This window comes from Diospyros lotus, chromosome 3, assembly GCF_014633365.1.
Source record: "Diospyros lotus cultivar Yz01 chromosome 3, ASM1463336v1, whole genome shotgun sequence".
NCBI lineage: Eukaryota > Viridiplantae > Streptophyta > Magnoliopsida > Ericales > Ebenaceae > Diospyros > Diospyros lotus.
Genome location: NC_068340.1, coordinates 30722883 through 30746686, shown reverse-complemented (window position 1 = coordinate 30746686; position 23804 = coordinate 30722883). Strand labels below are relative to the sequence as shown.

Below are 23804 nucleotides of genomic sequence, written 5' to 3'. Positions count from 1 at the left end.
ATATTCTGTAATTGTTACTTACCTAGCCATAATTCAACAACCTTTACTTTCACACAAGGACATGGCGGTCCTTCCATCCGCATTAGTCACATTGATGAACACCTGAATCAACCCAATGGCACCAGCAAGGTGACAATCAGCCCACACAACAAAAAATGGAAATAAGTTCGCAGCTGGACTATGAGACAGTTTCATCTGAAAGCACGCTCCGTCATTCTCTCTCGGACAATCTAAAGCCAGGGTGCTGGCCATGATTTTTACCAGAAAATAATTCTTGTTACCGATTAGAAACTTGAAGTAGTAAATTTGATTTTTTGTTATTAGGATTTAGATTTTAGATTTGATGTTTGACAAGATTTGTTTAGATTTTATGTTATATCCATAGTAGTCTGGATTGATTGGGTAAACCTGATTATACAGAAACATAATTTATTTAATCTATGCCAGCACTGGAGTAAATAACCAGATGATGTATGTAACGAACTCAACAGAGCAATAATTAACCTCAACTGAGAAATCATCAAAAATTTTCTACGATTCCAGCGTTCTAAACAAGGCAATTTCCTTAATTTACATATGATAAATATCTATATATGCTCTATATATGTGAAGATCCAAGAACGCAATGCCAGATTGTACTAATCATTGACCCAATTAAACGTGAATAACCAAGATGTATGAATACTCATTGTACAAAGAGCTCCAGATCAAATACATACATACATACGTATATGTATATGTATATATATATATATATCAAGCAGTTCTCCATGAGAGAAAAATGGGGAAGAAAAACTCTTGCAATAATACAGGAAAAAATAATAAAATAAAAATTGAGGAAAGACAATAAATTCAGAATAAAAAAAGAATTCTGTTAGATAAGTCATTTTTAAAAAACTATCTTTAGGATATTAATTTTGGTTCATGCAAATTCTAACCCCATGATATAATGCTTGACTAAAAAATTAAAATTGCACTTTTTGATTTATTCTATCTCCAAGAATTCAAATTCACCAATTGAAATCAATAAAAGCGTAAATAAAAGAAATGACAATTATCAAAAGAAGAAAGAAAATTGTTTACACATTTTTCTACACCTCATTTATCCAAATATATTTATAGACTATGGAAGGGTATTAGTCAATAGACACGAAACTAAAGAACACAACCTTTTGAAAAATCACGTCCTTTTAAAAAATGACTTATTTTCTAAAAATGTCACAATTCTTTAATATAAAAAGACATAATTTTTAAAATTTGAAAGTATATATCTTTTTAAATTTAAACTAAAAGACATTTTTTACTATCAATGTTATTATTATTAAATAAGGTAAAACAAAGAATATACATCATAAAATTATCAATGTTATTATTATTAAATAATATTAATATATATTTATATATAACAACAGTTAGTTCCCGGCGTCCCCCATGGAAGCCAATACTCCAAAAGATTCCGGCAGGCTTGCCAGCTAGTGCTTGCGTAGCCCAGAGCTCTTGCGTGGCATAAAAAAAGGCTTTGAATTGGGCTTCCATTGTTGGAAAATTGGCACAAATGAGCATTGTGGCATGGTTAAGGCTAAATTTTTAAGTAGGGTCGTCAACTATTTTAACCGGATCGAAATGGATTCTTATTCTCCATCATGGGAAGATCGAGTTGGTATACTTATATGCCTAAAACGATAAATTGATACTCAAAATATACTCGTTGAGTTAAGAAAATATTAAGAGAAGGCTCTTGTCCCAGATGAACTTACACATGGAATGATGAGTAAACTAGTTAGACAAGAGGCTCTCTTTTGCGCGGGCGTGTGTAGGGGGGTGCAAATCCCCGGCTTGACGAACCGAAGTTGTGTGCGTACACGAATGCAGAGCCGAAATGTCCACCAGGGGCTGGTTTCTCCTCGAGGCTGATATCCAGCTCTTCTAACTAGTGTTTTTTCCTTAAAACATTTTGGAGGATGTTCAGGTTTTATGGTGTTTTCTTGCTGTGTTTTGGGGTAGAAAATCGTATAGCTGACACAGAGTTTTGTTTTACCTACCTTGTGATCTTGTGCTTGATCTTCATGAAGGGATGAAGTGAATCCTTCTATGTGCTAGCCTGTGCTTTAAAACTTGTTCTGCATTGTATTTCTAGTACATTTACTCTTCAGGCCACATTTTTTTTTTCTTAATTTTGATTTTGCCCTAGAATCAATCCAGCCGGGAGTAGATTTTGTGTTTCCATTTTGTGCTTTGTCTCAACTCTTGAACGTGTAAACTATTTTCACAATAGCTGATGGATGTTCCATGGAAGCAAGTTTCTTCAATTGAGCTGCAACTCATAATTTGGAGAACGCTCAATTTATTTGATTTGAGATAATTACGCCCTATTAATGGTATGCTGATTGCATCAGTATCTCATTGGTTTATTGTTTTATTTCTTGATTTTCTGCCGAATTTAAATTTCTATATTATCCGTACGTGTGAATAAACTGGTTTGGAAATAATGTGCAATTAAACTCAGTAGAATCAATGATTATTTAAGTTAGTATAACTCGGTACTTGGTGATCCATTCTCATTCATTCTAAAGATGATGTTCAACTACCTGCCTTGAATATTTTGACTCTAAACATCATGCTTTATCAATTTTAGAAGACTGCTGAAAGAGAAAATTAGACTTGTAGATTTTATTGTTGATTGGTTGGTGTTGAGCTGCTCCAATCTGTATATTCTTAGCATACTGCGACCCCTGTTCCCTCACCCCCATTCACTCTTATCTCTACTGACTTGCTGAGCTTACCTTATTTCTTTTTCCTTGTTACTCCAGGGCTTTAGATTGCCCGAGAGAGAACGATGGAGCGTGCTTCCAAATGAGACTGTCACGCAGTCCAGCCGCGGACCTATTTTTATTTTTTGTTATGTGGGCTGGTTGCCACCTTGCTGTTGCTGGTTCCCTTGGGTTGATTCGGTTGTTCATCACTATGGTACATTCCTATGCCTTATGTACTTGTTTATTTTGGCTAATTTAAAGAGGCAACTCATATATCTAAGTGGATTATCCTATTATTATTGTTGTGAGATTGTGGATATAGACATTGATTGTTAACTTTATATGTTTTGCTTCTCTTTATTGATGTGCGCAGAGATACAGGCACCTGGATGCACAAGAAAGCGTCCCCAAAGAAAATTCAGAAAATCTGATTTTGGGGAGGGAAGATGAATGTGCAATTTGCATGCGCAAATCAGTAACAAGATTTGCCTAATTGCTGTCATTCCTTGTGTCTCAAGTGCTACAGGGCTTGGTATGTGGCTTATCTTGTCTGTCAAACTTCTTAACAATTACTTCCTGCATATATATGCTTATTTTCTTCTCAATGGAGATGTTTGGAACAGTTTTTAGATATGAGCTTTGAGTTCAACTCCTTAATATATTGTACATTTTTTTTTTTTATCTTTTAAGTTCATTTTTTGTCTACGTAGGTGTTTATCACCTCTACAATTCTCTCTATAAATAGCTTTGTGTAGGATTGAGTGGAGAAGGGATGAGGAAGATGGGAGACGTAGCACAGAAGCGATTGAGTCTACAGTGGGTAACCTAACTAGTTAGGGAGGGCAGCAGAGCATCTTGAATTGGAACCCTAGTAGACTCTCGGGATCTCTTGTATAGGTTTATCATTGCCGGCCTAACAGTGAAGTCATATATGAGAAGGCATAAGACCTCCAAAATTAGGTCTTTAATTTTAAAAATTTGTAATATATATTTTTTATTTTTTTAATAATACATATTTTATTAAAAAATTAAATACAAAATATAATAAACCTTTTTATCTTCTAATTTTTATTTCTCAATTTTTTACTATCGTTGCTATTCCCAAATCCCATAAAACTTACTTTTTCTTTTCAATTTTTCCCTCTCCCTCCCCCCTCCCCCTCTCTCTCTCGTTCGTGCTTCGACAGTCACACAAGACACTTATTGCTTGCTTCAGCCTTTAGGCTTCACTTCAACATTTGTCATCTGTGATCCATGTTATTGTATTGTGACTGTTGGCCAGCTCTGTTTGCCTTGGTAGCGAAACAACCTCGCCCGTTGATGAGCCCACAGCCGTAGACGCATCCCGAGGCCTCGACAGAAACACTAGACAACGACGTCGCTGTTTTGAAGGTCACATCCATCATTTTTACGGCAACAAGTTTCTTCTTCAGCTTTGACTTCTCGATTTGTTGTTTTTGAGGCTTTCTAGGTGTTTTGTATGGGTGTTTTTTTTGGCATTAATTTGTTGTGAACTTGTGAAATTGTGATTTGTTGTCTTTTATTTTAGTTATTTGATTCATTGATTTTAGTATGTTAGTGTATGCCTATGTTGTGATTGTGAAAATTATTTTGAGAAAGAAAAGAAATGTTTGTGTAAAAAGGCTTATTATTTATTTTTTTATAATAAAAAATTAATACTCTTGAAAAGATCTTGACAAATTTTTTTTTTCTAAAACTCTCAAATTCGTTCGGCCGGCTCTGCCTGTACGAGTTTCTTTACAAATAGCACTATAAACAACCGCATAACTAGTCAAAGTAATACAAGACAGATTGTTTTGTACGCCATATTTCTTCTAACATCTGTTCCCCTTATAACAAAGCAAAAACTTATGGCAAACAAAAATATTTTAGTTCTTGAAAGTTAACTCAAACTTTTGGGTTTAGTAAACCTGTTGTTTTCTGCACATGGCTATCAGCTTACTGCAGAAACAAGAAAATTGTGTTATTTGAGCCATTTATCACAAGCGCAAGCGCGTGCTATGCATCCTTGTTAATAAGCTCTATCCATGTTTAGAAACGCTTACTATGTTTCCATTTATATTTATCAAGTTGGAATTCATGTGTTATGTTGGTATTTGCTTCAGGGATAGGCAATCTCAGTTGTGTCCCTTTTGTTGGGGCGACCCCAAACAAGTGAAATCCAGTGAGTGACCTTTGGATTTGTGTTGACAACAATGATATTGTTGATCCATCCATTATCTTGAAGGACAGAAGGCTATTTTGCTACATTGAAAAATGGCCTCTTTCCATTCTTGATTCTGTTATGCTTGCCCCCTATAATTTTCACAAGATATGAGGGATCATCTGACAAAGGATCTTTGGAACTCCAATAACCAGTCCACCGATAGAAGCTGGTTGTGTAAAGCATCATAGCATAAACTTACCGCCTAAAGTTAGAATTATATATTCCTCCATCGTTTGTCTTGGTAGGAATCGACGTACGTGTTGTTGATTGTTGTAATTTTCATGGCAAATGGCAAATGTAAGCGTCCCTTATGTTGAATGTCCACATCGTTTTTGATTGATACTCTGATGGAGTCAATCACAATTTGCTTCAGTATATATATAGACCCTAATTGACCCAAATATAATATAAGTTGACTTGGATCGACAATCCAACGAACGAGAGTTGAAAGCTATTGTATGCTCATAAAAATCCTATAAGAATGGTGAAAAAGACTTCCTAGGGGAGTGCCTAAAAAAGTTCTCCAACAGATATGATATTTTATGGAATTATATTGAAGGGAACAAAGGAACTAGAGCTTTCTTTCTTGTCCTCAAATTGTTGTGTTTACAATAGTGAGTTATATGTAACTTGTAAAAGTTTTTTTTTAAATAACTTGTAAAAGTTGAGTCCAAGATAGTTGGAATTGAGATGATATTTGCCTTATTTGGTGGTGTTTCCTTGTTTGGTGTTATGGATTTTCTAGCTAAGGTGATTATCTCAATCTCGAAACTATTATGCTTAATTTAACTGTTGGTTAATATTTATAGGTTAGTGTAACTATTTTTAATTAATTTTGACTCATTTTGCGTGACTAACATGTGACTCTCGCTTTATGTGCCTTTATCCTACACATATAAGTAGGCCTATATGTAGAAATGTTGAGGTGGTCTATGTCCACCCATAACCTAATAATAGCACACTAAATACATCCATATCAATGCTCTATAATAAAATTGCATCAAATTGTGAAAAGTTTTAAGATGGATGAAATCCAATTTAATTAGAATTGCAATCACTTCACAAATATGACAAAAAAAAAAGTAAGATGTCCATATTTACCTATGCAAATTTTAAAAGTAACAAAAATATAGAGTAAATTATTTCTAACACTATCAACTGTTAAGGAATTTGTTATAATTATAATTTTGTTTATTAAATATTAAATTCCCTCTCTCTTCATAATCATCAATTGTGCTTTGTCTTAACTAAATTAGGGTCGGTGGCACATCATATCAACCATAATATCAATTAACATCTAAAAATCGTATTGAATCATTGATAATATAAATCCATGTAAAAGAAAATATTGTGATAAAATTTTACCCTTAATGCAATCGTCTAGCAAGGCAACTTCCCCCTCCCTCCCTATACACACACATATATATTACAACTATCTCTTTAAAGGAGCAAGATGAAAAAAAAATAAGAAAATGAAGATGTAGGAGAAAAGAAACAAGATACATAGTGGAAAAATGAGCAAGCATGAGAAAAATGTAAGAAATTTGAAAAAATCAAGTGATTTTAGTTATGGTGGATAAAAAGGAAAATAGAAAATAGTAAGACACTTTTGAAAATATGTTTACAATTTTACTAGTTATATTTCGAAGTCCTTTTTCATGAATTCAAGAAAAGTCGATTGGGCGGTTAAGGAAAAAAGGTGCGCCATGCATGTTCTATAAAACTTAGGACGCGCCTAGTCATGTAATGCAAATTCTCAAATTCTAAAATTAAAACTTGAAATCCTAATTTTTTAATTGAAAAATCTCATTCAAAATCATTTTCCACTTTTTGAAAACATCTAATTATGAACGAGATTAAAAATAATTTAAGGTTTTAAAAGTTAAGATTTAAAATTTGGGGTTTATATTATATACTTACATGAGGCACTCATTTGATTTCTCAAATATGTTATGACTATTCCCTAATTTCTCAAATATGTAAAGAAACAAACATGGTTAAAAAATTAGAATATTTTTCACATTCTAGAAAGTTTTCCTATGATTTTTAGCTTCCTTCCCCATCCACAATGACAAAAATTACTATATTTTCAATTTCTTCACATTGAATAGATGCATTTTTTCCCAATATTTATGTGGTTTTTCTATTGCTTTGTCTGCAACAAAGACATGTTTATATTAATAGAACACTCCCAAATTGTGGAGGCAAAGAAATAGAGACCCAAATCTTCCAGCCCTTATCCTATTTCTCTCATCATCTCTAGTGTCTGTGTGCGCGTGTAACTATCACTCTCTATTGGTTTCTCTATATATGCACTTTTATTTCAACTCCTTCCTCAATTTGTATTACCATCTAGAGGAGCATATATATATATATATGTATATATAGAGAGAGAGAGAGGGTGGGGGTGGGGTGTGGTGGGGGAGAGACTGTGCAAGCACCCAAACTAAACCCAGAAGGTGCATTTTAGACGAAATATAAATATATGAAGGATAGAACAATCACATTGCAAAATATATATATATATATATATATTTTAAATATAATAATCCAAAAGCATATAAAATTAAAGAAAAATACTACTAATCTAATATGAATATTAAGACATGTTAGTAATCAATACAAAAATATGATTATATGTATCATATAGCCTATAACAAAATCAATTAGTTTTGGTTAGAGTCAAAACTAAGTTCAATTTTACACTTTCATTTTGTATGTTTAGCTCAAAGTTACTCATGCCTAGTGGCACGTCTAACTTATGGGCACAATGATAACAATAATATACTGTCTTAGGGTAAAATACATTTAATATTCTGAGGTTTTAAAAATAGTAGTAATCTTTATTACCTTTATAAAACTTTATTAGCACTTAGCCCCTTGTCATTTAATAATGGCTTCTAAATTTTTAAAATTCTCAAAGTCTCCTTATCGACTCTCTCTCTCTCCCCCTCTCTCCCTCTCTTTAGACATTACTTGTATCCCATTCTGCTCCTGCAATAGTGTGGCAATAACTTTCCTACCTCTCTTTTTTCTCTCTCCAACCCGATCAAGTTCTAATGAACATGATAAACTCTCCAAGTTCATAAAAACCAAGCTCGTGCTGGGTTCAATCAAAACCCCACTAGGGTTCTTCCCCCCTCCCTTCTCACTCTCACACACAATTTGGGATAGGTTCAATAGTCACTGAACACAATAGTTGGGTTTCATTCAACCTCTTTTTACTCCCTTTCTCCTTCCATGACTTCTCCCCCTCTCTCTCACACAATTTGGGATGGGTTTAATAATCGTTGAACACAATAGTTGGGTTTGATTCAATCTCCTTTTACTCCCTTTCTCCCTCTGTGACTCCCTCTCTTTTTCTCTCGTTGCTTGCCTCCTCTGTTGAACCCCATTAATGGTGTTTTATTTCAGCAGTAGAACACCAGCAGTGGGGCTGTAAAGATTGGATCTCTAAGGTTCTAGACCCTATCTCCAGGGTTGTACAATTAGTGGTTTGGGTGGTTTGAAACGTGTTTCTTAAACCAAAGCACCGTAGTCGTTTTACCCAACTTCCAGACCAAAACAATCCCACCATGTGCTTGAAACCACTCAAACCATAGCTTAGCATTTGGGTGGTTTCAGCTACAGCCTGAGAGTGTAGTCTGAAAATGTATTGCCATATACTGAATAAAAATGGATGTATTGCTTTAAAGTCATCAAAATGTATCTCATAGTGGATTGGGTATTTGGTTCCCGGTAGTTCTTCTAATTAATTCCCCATTTCTTGAGCTTTTCATATGTATCATCAACCAAAAGCTATAGCTCTGATATTCTCTTCATGACCAAATATATAGATCATGACGGTTTGCGCCAAGTATTTTCCTCATTAGTTTCCATCCATTTATGCTGCTGCTTCTCCCATACTGTTCAAATTGAGGAAAGCAAACCCCTCACTCTCAAGGAATCTCAAACAACTAAAGAATGTTCTTCACTAAAAACAGAGGGTATATGAAATGCATTGCCCCCTTATGTACTTGCTTCAAACCTCAAACCAAGCCTATGTGAATCCATTTTCCACTAACTTCATCCAGGATCTGATTTTGTTAAATGCAGTCATTATTTTTTTTTTTCATTGATATTGAAGGGGTCTTTGCAGACATATTTACTGCAATTGGAAAATGTAGATCTGTACATGATTCATGCACTGTGTGTGTGTGTGTCTGCATGTGCGCGGGTCTCATTTCCAGTAATTGAAGCTCCAATGTCCCGGCTTTTGAGCTTCTTTGCTACTTCAGCTACATACTTACCCTGATGGAAGGCCTGTTGGAGTTCAAGCTCTGTAGGTTGACGAGATCCATCTCCTGCATAAGTTCCAGCACCGTAAGGAGATCCACCCTTCACCTCATTCATCTCAAACATGCCACTCCCAAAGGTGTAACCAAGCGGGACAAACACCATACCATGATGTGCCAACTGGGTTACGGCTGTCAATCTGAAAGTGCAAAAATGGAAGAATCACATACCTTAAATTGTCTGTTTAAAGCAAAAACACAATGGTAAGACAAAAACAAAAATATGCCACTTTGCAATCTTAATGAAGCGAAATTATCAAAATCTCAATCTGCATCATGGAATCTATTTTCGTGGAACAATCCAGATCTCACACAAGATTGTTTTAGTATGATTCAGAATCATGATCCTACACAATCCTACTTAATCCAAAAATGTGGCTTCTTTAATATCTATGTTTGGTTATGGGCATTGTGGTATAAGAGAGAGTTGTCCAAATTAAGAAAAATAGAAAAGATTAGAGATTTCTTGGATCATTCTGAGGCAAAATTCAGAAACCTTGTGTCACGACCTCGCTCTTGTGGTGGGAATTAATCCTTCTCCGATAAGAATTTGAGAAGGGTTTAGAGATTAGAGTAGAGAGTAGAGAGAAAAGAGGTTAGAGAGAGAGAGAGAAATAGGAAGGAAATAGATTTTGATATTCTCATTCATAATTCCTCATGATGGAGGGGTGCAGAAATACAGGCCGTTTGGAGGGATATTCCCCCGTTAGAGGTGGGCCCGCACCTGGTACAAATTCTAACAAACTATATTCCTTTTTGTCTTCTTTCTACCTGGCCAATCACCATCTTAATTCGGCTAATGCCTAAATATCAAAATGACAATGTTTAACCTACAAGCTAGTACTGAAAGGATTAATGCCGAAATTTAAAATGCAAGGGAAATAGATGCTGGAATGACAGGTCATTTCGTGACAACTCCCCCTCCGTTAGCCATTTCTTGTCCTCGAGAAATGCTAAGGAGGTTGGCCGCTTGTGGGAACTGCTTGAGGAATTCCGGAAGGTATTCCTATGTGCTGTCTTCCGAAGTGTGGCCTCGCCATTTTACCAATACCTGGATGAGTGGCACTCCGTGTTTATATATTACCCGCCCATCGATAACAGTCTCTGGCTCGATTCTTGCATTGACCTCCTTGGGAAGGGCTGGTAGCACCAAACTCGTGGGTTGAGCTCCCACCGATTTTTAAGAGTGAAACATGGAAAACAGGGTGAATTTGTGACCCTGGGGGAAGCTTCAATCGATAGGCTACCTTCCCTATTCTGGCCTCAATAGGGAACGGTCCATAATACTTGGGGCTAAGTTTAGTGACTTTACCTCGAGAAATTGACTTCAGGTGACTATACCTCAATCAGAGATACACTTGATCCCCCTGTTTCGAACTCCCTCTCGCTCCTCTTTCGGTTTGCGTTCTGCTTCATGCGATTTTGGACTGAGGCTAGCTCTTGCTTCAACTGCTGTGTCATCTCCCTCCTTTGTTGTAAATACTCCTCCACTGACGCCACATTAGAGCCTCCTCCCACTGCTGGCAGAAGAGGTGGTTTGTACCCGAATAAGGCCTCAAAAGGGGACATCTTAATCGACGAATGGTGGCTGGTGTTATATCACCACTGCGCTAGGGACAACCACTTATGCCACTCCTTAGGTTGCAGCAAACAGACACACCTCAGGTATGTTTCAAGGCTCTGGTTCACCCTCTCGGTTTGCCCGTCGGATTGAGGGTGATATGCAGTGGACACATTTAGTTTTGTTCCGAGAGACTTCATTAGCTCCTGCCACATCAAGCTGGTAAAAATCTTGTCCCTATCAGAGATTATAGTCTTAGGAGCCTCGTGCAATTTGATCACCCTGTCCAAGAAGATCCTAGCTACATCTTGAGCCATGTAAGGATGGGTCAACCCGATGAAATGGGCAAATTTAGTTAACCGGTCAACTACGACCAAGATGCTGTCATTTCCCTCCGATCCAGGAAGCCCCTCCACAAAGTCCATCGAGACACTAGTCCAAGCCTGGTCTGGGATGGGTAGGGGCTGTAGTAACCCAGGGTAGGCCACTGTCTCTGACTTACATCTCCTACATGTATCGCACCTTCGGACTAGCTCTTTAATCTCTTCCTTCATTCTCGGCCACTGGAACGCTTGCTTAACCCGGAGATAAATATTTTGTTCCCCTAAATGCCCTCCCAATGGAGACTCGTGCAGGGGTTGAAAAATCCTTTCCTTAATCCTTGGATCCTCCCCAATCACAATCCTTCCGTGAAACCTCAGTAGCCCTTGATTCAGCGTGTAGCCTCTGGTCTCCTGAGCTCCCATCATCAGCTTTTCTATCATTGCCTTAATTTTGTTGTCTCCTTCATAACTGTCAATAACTTCTTGATACCACTCGGGTACCATGGTGGTTATAGCCGTTACGTCTCCTTCCTCATGACATCGGGACAGTGCATCGGCCGCCTTGTTTTCCTTTCCCTTTCGGTATTGAATTTTGTAATCCAGCCCTATCAACTTGGTCATCCCTTTCCTCTGCACCTGTGTTTGGAGTTTCTGTTATAATAGGAATTTTAAGCTCTCGTGGTCCGTTTTTATAATGAACCTACTTCCCTCGAAGTAATGCCTCCAACGATCTACCACCATAAGTACGGTCTTCCCTCTTGAACTAGCACTTCCCCTATCCCGATTCCACTAGCATCAGTTTCTAGAGTGAAAGGCTTATCAAAATCGGGGAGCCCCAACACGAGTACCCTATTCATAGCCCCCTTGAGATTTTCGAAGGCTTCCTCAGCTTCTGATCCCCAGTTGAATCCTCCTTTCTTCAGCAAGTTGGTCAGTGGTTTGCTGATAATTCCATAGTTTTGCACAAACCGGCGATAATATCCTGTTAGTCTTAGGAATTCCCTCAAGGCCTTCAAGGTAGTGGGTCTTGACCAGGACACCATTGCCTCTACCTTTCTCGGATCAGTACTGACCTTACCATCTGCGATGATGTGTCCGAGGTACTCCACCTGCCTTTGGGCAAAAGCACACTTGGACTCCTTAATAAAAAGATGGTGGTTTCTTAGGATCTCAAGGGTAAGTTTGAGGTGGACTAGGTGTTGATCGAATGTAGGGCTGTAAACAAGTATATCATCAAAGAATACTAATATGAATTTACGAAGATAGGGCTCAAAAATTCTGTTCATGAGGAATTGGAAGGTTGCCGGTGCGTTGGTGAGCCCGAAGGGCATCACTAGGAATTCAAAATGTCCATGGTGGGTTTTGAAGGCGGTTTTTGGTATGTCTTCAGCTTTCAGCCTAATTTGATGGTATCCCGCCCTTAAATCCAACTTGGAAAAGAATTTGGCATGGTTAAGTTCATCTAATAGGTCCTTTACCAAAGGTATGGGAAATTTGTCTTTGATAGTCATGGCATTTAGTTGTCGGTAATCAACACAAAATCGCCATGTTCCATCATTCTTTTTGACTAAAAGGACAGGAGAAGCGAATGGGCTTTGGCTAGGTCTAATGAGGGATTGTTCAAGCATGGTTCTGACCATTCTCTCAATTTCATTCTTTTTATTGGGAGGGTATCAGTATGCTCTAATATTGACCGGCTTTGCTTTTGGTTTGAGGTTGATGTTATGGTTGAACATTCGGGTAGGGGGTAAGGCTTGGGGTTCCCTAAAGAGATCCTTGTAATCCACCAACAGTTTATTAAGAGAATCCGAATGGCATACCTGGTTTTGCATCCCTTGGGGTGTGCTCACTGTCAATCCCATTTCCCCCGGCAGTGCTGGCTCTTCTTAATCTCCTTCTGCTGCCACCACCGAGAAGAGGTGAGCTATCTGACTCCACTTGCCCCTCAACACTCTTTGCAGCCTCTTTCCTGATATCATTTTACAGGTTCCCATCTCATTTCCCCCAGATAGGTTCACCCTCTTACCATCTTTCTCAAAGGACACCTCCATCCTATTGAAATCGAAGCTGATAGGGCTCACCCCTTTCATCCAGTCCACCCCTAAGACCACATGGCATCCTCCCAGCTGAAGCAATCTCAGGTCAGTTTCAAACTTCTCCCCTTGCATCTCCCAACAGAACCCGTTACAGGTGAAATTGCTTAACACCCTTTGGCTATTGGCTACTGTCACGCTCAAGGGAGGGGTTCCTGTGAGCGGGCACTTCAATTTCTTAGCCATGCCTTCATCAAGGAAGCTATGGGTGCTCCCACTATCTATCAAAATCATGAGGTTGCAGTCCTTAGCTTGGCCCCCTACCTTGATGATCTTGTTGTCGGCCACTCCGGCATGTATGGATATCTCCCCATTGTCTTCTTCTCCATCCTCTTCCACACCTTCTTCTCTGACCTCATCCTACCCTTCCTCTTCCTCTCCTTCTAGCAGCAAGATCTGCCTCTTGCACTGATGACCCGGGTGGTATCTATCTCCACACCTAAAGCATAGGCCCGCTATTCTCCTTTGTTCTCGTAACTTTCCCCATAGGGGATGGAGCTCGTTCCTGTTAATGGCTTCCCTACCGTGTTCCCTTTGGTAGCGTCACGGGTGTGACCCCTCGCCCCCATACTAGACGTTCCGGTGTTTGCTCCCCTTGGCAGCTGCCTTTGCTTTTTGATTAAGGCCTCCACCATCATTTCTTGCAAGCGAGAACTCTCAGAAGCTTGCTTGACTTTCTGAGGCTTCATCATTTTTACCATTGGTCTGAGTTCTTCGCTCAGCCTACTCATGAAGCTTGATACGAAATAAGCTTCCGAAAGGTGATGGTTATGATTGACCATATACGATCTAGGCTCTTCAAACCTTCTGAGATAGGATCCCACACTCCCGGTTTGCCTTAGCTTATTGAATTCTTCGATGGTGTCCGCCATACTCCTCTCCCCAAACCGTTCACATAACTTCTCAGAGAATTCCTCCCAGGTGTATTCTCTCCTTAATCTCAAGCATCCCTGAAACCACGCATCTACCACCTCATTGAAGTATGCAGTGGCTAAGCTTACCCTCTGCATTCTTGGTACATTGTACCATTCGAACAGCCTCTCACACTTCCTCAACCACCAACGAGGATGAATCCCTTCAAATACTGGGATTTCCATTCGGGGCATAGGATATCTTGAAGGGGGGTTGTTCTGCACTTCTTCCCTCATTCCTTCTATCCCTTCTAATTCTTCCTATCCTCCTCCTTCTCAGTTAACCATAACTCTTTGTAGAAGGGGTTCATTCTCCTCTCTATGTGGAAAATCTGGAGCTAACCTGATCTGGTTTTGCTAGACAAACATTACCATGAACTCTTGAATTTGAGCTCCCAGTTCTTCTCGCACCCACGCAATCGATCCTTCCAGCCTCCTTTCGAGTCCCTCCATGGAGTCCTCCACCTTTCGGTCCATAGCGATCAATGCTTCGTGGTTTCGGTTAGCCTCCAGCTCTGTCCTATCCATTATGTTCTGGAATTCTATCACCGCCGATCCCAACTGCTGAAATCGCGTCTCCATGTCCTTCATACGAGTCCCCTCCGCCATTGTTTCTTAGTCATTGAGCCTCTGGCCGAGAATCTCTGCTCTAATACCAAGTTGTCACGACCTCGCTCTTGTGGTAGGAATTAATCCTTTTCCGATAAGAATTTGAGAAGGGTTTAGAGATTAGAGTAGAGAGTAGAGAGAAAAGAGGTTAGAGAGAGAGAGAGAGAGAGAAATAGGAATGAAACATATTCTGATATTCTCATTCATAATTCCTCACGATGGAGGGGTGCAGAAATATAGGCCGTTTGGAGGGATATTCCCCTATCAGAGGTGGGCCCGCACCTGGTACAAATTCTAACAAACTATATTCCTTTTTGTCTTCTTTCTACTTGGCCGATCACCACCTTAATTCGGCTAATGCCTAAATATCAAAATGGCAGTGTTTAACCTACCAGCTACTACTGAAAGGATTAATGCCAAAATTTAAAATGCAACGGAAATAGATGCTGGAATGACAGGTCATTTCGTGACACCTTGTAATACTGCCTCTTGGACCAAGAGCAGAACAGGTACTAGCTTAGCATTTCTTCTTTGTTGCAGTTGTTATTGCAATTACTCTCCTCATTTTCTTTTTTGTTGCTGCCCAGGCAAGCCTTGGTAGCAACAGTGGCATTGGGCATTTCTCACTGGCAGGTCATGAGTTTGAGTAGTGAAAACCTCTTCACAAAGCAAGGGTAAGGCTACATATTAAAAATGACCCTCTCTTGACCCTTCTAATCAGGAAGCCTCAGTGCATTGGGGGCACCATTTTTTGCTACAGCTGCTGCTACAGTTGAAACAATAGCATTTATTCTCCTTCCCGCTCCAGTTGCAGCAAACAATGTTTTCTTTCCTTTTCTTCTTTGCTACAGCAACAACAATTTTTCATCTGACTGTTGGTAGTGGTGTGCTGTTTTGCTTTTTCATGCATTATGATTATTACTATTTCCTTTTTGACTTTCATTTCAAGGATATATTTTTAATATTTTTTTACATAATTTAGGCTTACTCTCAATATATTCTGAACTCTGAAGTATCTATCACATCATACAAAATTGCTAGACTTACATTCCTTTTTAATAAGATGTGATTATAAATAGAGATGATTCATGTGTTAAAATCCAACTAATTGACAAAACCTTATGCGATTTATCACTTGGTACAATTTTTGTTTTAAATTCTTTATCAAATAGGATCATATGAATCTTGATCCAACCCTATGATCTGATCCAATAGACCCTCCATCAATCCTATGTAAGATCCCAATTTGATAAAGATGTTAACGAAGTAGAGGAGAGCTACCTTCAGCTTGCACAATGGACTCCCTTGCAGCTGATTGTGTGGCACCTTCAGCCACAGCTGATACTAGTATTCTTCCAACGAAATACCTATATAGAAATTTGACCTTCTAAAATGACCTCCGGCTCCTTTTGAAAGAAGATTTGCATTAGCATAGCCCAAGAAACTTGACCTTCTTCTACATGTTTCTTTGTTGTCCTCACTCTTGCCATCATTCTTGCTATATAGCTACGTGCATACATGGTTGCTCTTGCTATTCATGTACTCTGATACTGTTTAACCGCTGCTGTTACTGTTCATTAAAGACTTCTAAAATTGGTGCTTCTGCCAACTAATTACAGGGAAGATGATGCCAGACAAGGTAGAGCGAAAGATCCTATATCAAGGGTCTTCTCAATGGTGAAAATTGACAAAAACTTGAGATAGAGTCCAGCAACTCAAGAAAATGTCGTCTTCAACAAGGGAAGAATTGTGAGAAATTTGGCTTCCAGACATTTTATGCCACTTTGAAGTTGCTATATAGAAGGCAATATATAAGCACAAAATTCTCTGATGCTACCGTTTCTTTCACAGAAGGACATGGTGGTCCTTCCATCCGCATTAGTCACATTGATGAACACTCGGAGGAACCCAATGGCACCAGCAAGGTGATAATCAGCCCACACAACAAAAAATGGAAATAAGTTCGCAGCTAGACTATGAGACAGTTTCATCTGAAAGCATGCTCCGTCATTCTCTCTCGGACAGTCTAAAGCCAGGGTGCTGGCGAGCTGGATATCAGCTTCAAGAGCTTCAAGAGAATCCTTAAAGACCTCATGGCCGTAATTTTCACGGAAAAATAATTCTTGTTACCGACTAGAAACTTGGAAGTAGTAAATTTGATTTTTTGTTATTAGGATTTAGATTTTAGATTTGATGTTTGACAAAATTTCTTTAGATTTTATGTTATATCCATAGTACTCTGGATTGATTGGGTAAACCTGATGATACAGAAACTCAGTTTATTTCATATATGCCAGCACTAGAGTGAATAACCAGATGATGTACGTAACGAACTCAACAGAGCAATAACCTAAATTGAGAAATCATCAAAATTTTTCTATACTTCACCGGCGTTCTAAACAAAGTAATTTCCTTAACTTACACATGATAAATATCTACGCTGCGTCATCGAATCCTTCTTACCTATGTCAAGATCCAAGACGCAATGCCAGATTGTACTAATCATTGAGCCAATTAAACATGAATAACCAAGATGTATGAATACTCAATGTACAAAGAGCTCCAACTCACACACACACACATATATATATATATATATATCTCGAGTAGTTCTCTATGAGAGAAAATGGGGCAGAAAAACTCACGCAGTGAGTTCCTGGCCTCCCCCATGGAAACCAGTACTCCAAAAGATTCCGGCAGGCTTGCCAGCCAGTGCTTGCGTAGCCCAGAGCTCTTGCGTGGCATCAAAAAAGGCTTTGAATTGGGCTGCCATCACCCCAAAACGAGAAGGGAAACCAAAGATAAAGCCATCAGCCTCCGCAAGCTGTTCCGGCCTGATCACTGGCACGTCACCCGTTTTCGATGGTGCCTTCATCTTCTCCAGGACCCTGCCGGGCAGCGTCTCGGCCACCTAAATCATATCATTATATATATATGAATAATGGAGGCAGAGAGTGCTCAGTTCTCTTCTCTTCGTTTTTGTTCAATTCAAAGTTGAAAGCTTGAAAGCCGCCATTTCGACCGAGCGGCCATTCGTAAGATAGTGAAAAGTACCTGCCAAAGTGTTGCTTCTACGCCTTCAATCGCATTGGCTCCTTGCTGTATTTGCCGCGCCATGGTCTCCACATGGCCGTATAAAGAGTAATATCTGCAACAAGAACGGGACTCATCAACCCGCATGCACTACCTATCTATTTTCACATTAGAGAGAGAGAGAGAGAGAGAGAGAGAGAGAGAGAGAGAGAGAGAGATGGATTGGCTTACATTACATAGATCTTAGTAGTAGACATGCTTCGCTCTGGAAACAGCAATTTCAGAAGAATTGCTGGCCAAAAGGTTACGTAGAACTCAGTGAGGCATTTGATCGAACAGAAAGAGGGCGCAGGTTTTCCTTAGGCACCGACAACGTTGCGCTTAGGAGATAAGTCTTAGAGAGGAGATAAGAGCATCTTCCTCCACGTCGAAGGCCTTATCGGGATGGGCTATGTATTTGGATTTGTTCGCCCACTTTTTGCTACTGAACACCTACAACTTTCAATTGACATTGACTTTTGCGGCTTCGAATCTTATGATTTTTATATGAATGAATGGAAAATGAACCTCCACCCACCCTATATTTTACAAACGTCGACACGTGTCCTTTGATAATATAAATGTTTTCAATTATTATTATTATTAGGTAAGATAAATTAAGTAAATATTAATTTTTTTATTTAAAATTTTGACTTATCCATTCATTTTAAAATATTTTCACTTATATATTAAATGAAAAACTAACAACTAGATGTTTTAAGTATGAATAATCTGATAAAATTAATCTTATATTTAGATTCTAGTAGTGGATGTATTAAGATATATATACTACAATGTGTAAAAATGTCTAAAAAAAAGATAATATTAATAAAATAATATTATTCTATACGTTATAACTTAAAGAAATAATTAATAGTTGTTGTTATACTAAAATATAATATTAAAATTTTAGTTGTGAATTATATTTAGTTTTCAGAAGTTTGTAAGACAAAAAATAATTAAAGCATGTGGGATGTCTTTCATGTCAATCCTTTAAAATTTAAGTCAATTCAATCAGAAACTAAAAGAGTATATAATAAATTTTTGTATAATTTTTAACATAATTGAAAAAGAGAGGTTGCTTCTAACTTATAGAAATGAGAACTGATATATAGCAAAATCTCTTTTTTTTAGAAATTTGATTACCGTCATCTCTTCTGACATTTAAAATGAACAATTTAGAGATGAATTGGCACATTCATAATAAATATATAATTGTGAGAAATTTTTGAGAGACTTTCGTGTCTCTCAAAAAGTCCTGTTTTTTAGTCTTAAAAATAAATTTATCAAAATATTTGGAGCGAATCTAATAATAGATCTGGAGGAGGACTAACCCAGATTTAAAAATCATTTCAGCCACCAATAATCCAAATTCTAGAGCGGACACGAACTACCCCCTGGACCCACCCCTGCTCGTAAGGATTTACTCCGTGAAGAAAGTCACTCAAGCTTTTTTTGGATTTTTCCTTTTTGGCTTTTCGTACAATCTCTTTAAGCGTTTAGCCTCAGCTCTTCGGGTTCGGGGTGCATTCCGTCAAGAATAACTATTATTTATTTAATTGTTTATCATTTTGTTGCCTTGTATCTCTCTCGCGCACGACTTATAAGGTAAGAGCGTTCCTAAAGGAAATATAAATTCTGTTTTAATTTATAAATTTCATGTTGATTTACAAATGTTATCCCCACAAGTAAGTATAATAAATAATTTTTATAAATTAATATGATATATATAATTCATAATAATTATACTTAAAATTCATAATAATTTATTATTAATTTTAAATAAAATTATTATGTGTCAAATTAATTTGTGAACCTCGTTTATCAAAATTGTTTATAAATGGGTCATACTAAGATGGTAAATGCTTCTTATTTTAAATAATGTGGATTTATTAAATTTTATTTTTAATATTTAAATAAAATTAATTAATTATTAAAATAAAATTTAATAAAAACACATGAGATTGAGAGGCATAGCTTTATTACCTATAAATAAATTGTATTGTATAGCTCTTGGGCGCAAGTGATAAAAGTTCTAATTTTTTTTTAAGAAAGGTGGGGTTCGACTTTTGACATAGGTAAAAATATCTCATTTGATGAAATAATCGTGTGTCTATTTAAGAGTGTATAAACTTACGACTATATCCTATTTACTCAAAAACAAAATTAGGAAGAAGTCTAGATCATTAAAAAAAAAAAAAAAATTGTATGGGATAACATTATCCTGGGCTGTCCCATCCAAATTATGGGCTGGCAAACTGGAGCATCGAGTCCAGTGGGCCGGGTCCACCCGTCAAACTCTCGTCTGTCCTCATTATCCCCATATATACATTCATTCATGCATTCACCACGCTTTCTCCCTGCAGATCAAACTTTGCCATATTAGGGTTTCTCACTGAAGTGCCCCGTTTTCTCTCTAATTTTCTCGACTTTTTCCCCTGAAACCAAAACAGCTATAGACTGTAAACATGGTGACCAAACCCTCAAAGTCAGAGAGGAAGAGCATGTACGACGGGAAGCTGTGCAAGCTTCTCGACAGCTACACTCAGATCCTGATCGTCGCGGCCGATAACGTCGGATCCAATCAGCTTCAGAACATTCGCAAGGGACTGCGCGGGGACTCGATCGTTCTGATGGGTAAGAACACTATGATGAAGCGTTCCATTAGGGCTCACGCTGAGAAGACAGGCAACAAAGATTTCCTCAGTCTCGTTCCCCATCTCGTGGTACGTTTCACGCGCTGAATGGTCTGAGAGAATGTTCAGGAGAAGAATGCTGTTGGTCTTTTTTGTTTTTTAGCTATAATCGCCAGTTCGATTCACAGGTTATAAAATGAGTATCTGAACCGTCCTCTTTCCTGAATATGTTTTCGATTTTTGTTTTCAGGATGAAACATAACAAAAGTTTCGAAAACGTAAGAATGCTATTCGGTTTCCGCGAAAATATATATATTTTTTTATCTTAAACTAGGGTTTACGAAATCTCTTCTCATAGAAGTAGCCCATTTCCGTGTCTCATTCTGGAAAACAATGTCAGAAAACTATTTATCTAAAATTTCCCCGAAGCACATTCTTAAAACACACCAACTGAAACTTATTATTGGTTATATCATATATGGATGTTTCTTTATTCATAAATTTTATGCAGGATGGTAAAGCAATTGTTCTCCATGGGTTTCGGAGAAGATACTTTCTATGCCATGTCACTACCACATTATATATAATGATTGAAATCTGACTTGAATGTTTGCAACTTCGAATTGCATTTAGTTTTCAAGCATTCGATCGGTATGTTTATTCTGGTGTTTATTGATTTTTTTCTACTTTATTAAATCAGGATAATGTGGGTTTGATTTTTACCAAGGGAGATCTGAAGGAAGTGAGTGATGAGGTTGGCAAGCATAAGGTATATTTTTTGTGGCTCCATCTTGTCGTGCTGTTTGCCCAACGCCTAACCAAGATTAGAAAATGAATTCCTTTTTTCTTTGCTCCATCTTGTCGTGCTGTTTGACTTTGTTACTACTCTGTGCATAATTTACATATTGCCTGAATTACTCCCTTGATTTGCTGAATTTTTAATTTTATTTCTTGAAAACTTCCTTTTTGATTGTTACTTGATTATGCTGGGTCCTTTTCTTGGTCATTCTCATTGACTTTGTATATCTATACATACACTTCCCCTGAGTTCCTTGTCATAAAATTCCTTCATTTATTAGATGTTTGTAATTAGCGTCTTGGAGCTTTCATGCTAGAATGTTGTAATTATGTCACTTGAATTTTTTTTATTTTTTTTTTTTGGGGGGGGGTGAATTATCTTGGTTTTTGGATATTAAAGGTGTTTACTAATTATTTTACTGGTTTTACTATTGGATAATTAACTTTGATGTTAGCACAACTCCAATATTGAGCAAGTTAGAAATTTGAGTTAATTTCGTTTGATTTTTCCATATTTTAGAAAAAATGACATTTCTATATTTGGTACAAAATTATCATCAAAATAATGATATAATGAAATTTCTGAAATTATAATTTTCTTTGCTTTCAATTATATTTTTTTTGTTAGGTAAAGAAAGTTATAATTTATTTGAATTTTCTCTTCACTATACATGTGTGTGTGCGTGTGCATAAATAACATCACCTTGTTTAAGAATTATGTACAAAGATTTTGTTTATATATATATATATATATTTTACATGGAGTGTCTTAAAAATTTAGTTAAATGTATATACATATGTAAAAATATTAATTATATGATGGAATATGACTATTTTAATTATTTTCATTCACTATGATCTCTTAAAACTTTTCAATACGAAGGTGGTATTGAAATTTCATTTTAATTATTCCTTTCCTAAAGGGTTGTGTTAAGAAAAGCATCGAATATAAATCATTATTTTGCTTAGATTTGTATTATCAATATAATTTTTAAAAGTAAATTAACTTTATGAGTACCATGGCATTAGTCTTTATCTTTGTTTAAGGTAAAGTGTGGTTGATGATGATGATACTATCTAAGAATTATATTAATTGTAATAGATGAAAAAGTTACTAAAACTCTCGTAATATGACCATTTTTTCCAAACTCTTGTGGTTCATCTCTTTCGTAAGCAAAAAAAGGATTGTTCATAAATCTCACATTGCTTGAGTTGATGGATCCCATGTTGTAAATAAGCGGCCAAAAGACTCATTTTCAATTAGTAAGTGCCTTAGAGATGTAATGGTCTTGTGAGTTCTACTTTTTTTTACATGTGTAATTCGTGCTTCATATTGTTACTCTTGGACCCTTCTTGTTCATCTTTCGGAAGAATAATAATAATAATAATACAATAAATATAGAAGTACGAGCCTATTTGGAAAGTTGATATTTTAAGGATATATTTTGATCGTGTAGTCGGTGAACGTGTCTTTCGCTTGGTACCTCATAAACTAAAAACAAAGAAAGAAAGGAAGCAATCATACAGTTTGCAATATTTACGTGAGCAGGTAGGAGCTCCTGCACGTGTTGGGCTTATTGCTCCAATTGATGTGGTTGTGCCCCCTGGAAACACTGGGCTGGATCCTTCTCAGACCTCCTTCTTTCAGGTAATAATATTGCATCTCTCAAACTTGTGACTTCATCATCACTGATTTTTTGTTTGTAATAATTCTCACCTCGATCTCCTCAAGTTTTCAGGTGCTTAACATTCCAACCAAGATTAACAAAGGCACGGTTGAAATCATAACTCCCGTGGAGCTCATAAAGAAAGGTGAGAAGGTGGGCTCTTCTGAGTCTGCCCTTCTCTCCAAGCTGGGGATAAAGCCATTTTCGTACGGTCTGGTAGTCCTCTCCGTGTATGACAATGGCTCAGTCTTCAGCCCAGAGGTGCTTTATCTGACAGACGACGATCTGGTTGCGAAATTTGCTGCTGGATTATCCATGGTTTCGTCCCTATCACTGGCTCTTTCTTACCCATCACTTGCAGCTGCGCCGCACATGTTCATCAATGGCTACAAGAACGTTCTGGCTGTTTCTGTAGAAACAGACTATTCCTACCCTCAGGCTGAGGAAGTGAAGGAGTACTTAAAGGTTGGACGCTGCTTGTGGATTCAAAATATATATTTGACTCTTTTCTTTTGGAATACCATTGAATTCTCATGCAACAACAAAATTGCAGGATCCAAGCAAATTTGCTGTTGCTGCTGTTCCAGCGGATGCTGCTAGTTCTGCTGCTGCCCCAGCTGCTGCTGCTGCCGAGGAGAAGGAAGAACCGGCTGAGGAGTCGGATGATGAACCAATCTTCAGCTTGTTTGATGAATGAGTTCTCCATGATTAGGGTAGTCAGTTGAGCAAGGAGAGAACCGTCACGGTGAACTTTATTAGTCTATAATTTTGGTCTTTCGTTCAGTACCCTTGCAATTGAATCTGCTTTTCAAGTGTCCGG

The 23804-nt window shown here is 37.5% G+C and overlaps 2 protein-coding genes across 2 annotated transcripts; one reads left to right on the top strand and one right to left on the bottom strand.

Annotated features, from left to right (window-relative positions):
- Nucleotides 1-9057: 9057 nt before the first annotated feature.
- Nucleotides 9058-18324, bottom strand: LOC127798219 (probable NAD(P)H dehydrogenase (quinone) FQR1-like 3). The gene is made up of 4 exons (XM_052331623.1): nucleotides 18076-18324; nucleotides 17866-17959; nucleotides 17457-17722; nucleotides 9058-9454 (listed from the first exon to the last, which is right to left on the bottom strand). The coding sequence occupies exons 1-4, from the start codon at nucleotides 18099-18101 to the stop codon at nucleotides 9160-9162; spliced, it is 681 nt and encodes a 226-aa protein (XP_052187583.1). The 5' UTR covers nucleotides 18102-18324; the 3' UTR covers nucleotides 9058-9159.
- A 1937-nt stretch (nucleotides 18325-20261) lies between these two features.
- On the top strand, nucleotides 20262-23804 carry LOC127798026 (60S acidic ribosomal protein P0-like). The gene is made up of 5 exons (XM_052331303.1): nucleotides 20262-20609; nucleotides 21220-21288; nucleotides 22867-22965; nucleotides 23057-23449; nucleotides 23538-23804. Exons 1-5 carry the CDS (start codon nucleotides 20352-20354, stop codon nucleotides 23679-23681), a joined length of 963 nt encoding a protein of 320 aa, XP_052187263.1. The 5' UTR covers nucleotides 20262-20351; the 3' UTR covers nucleotides 23682-23804.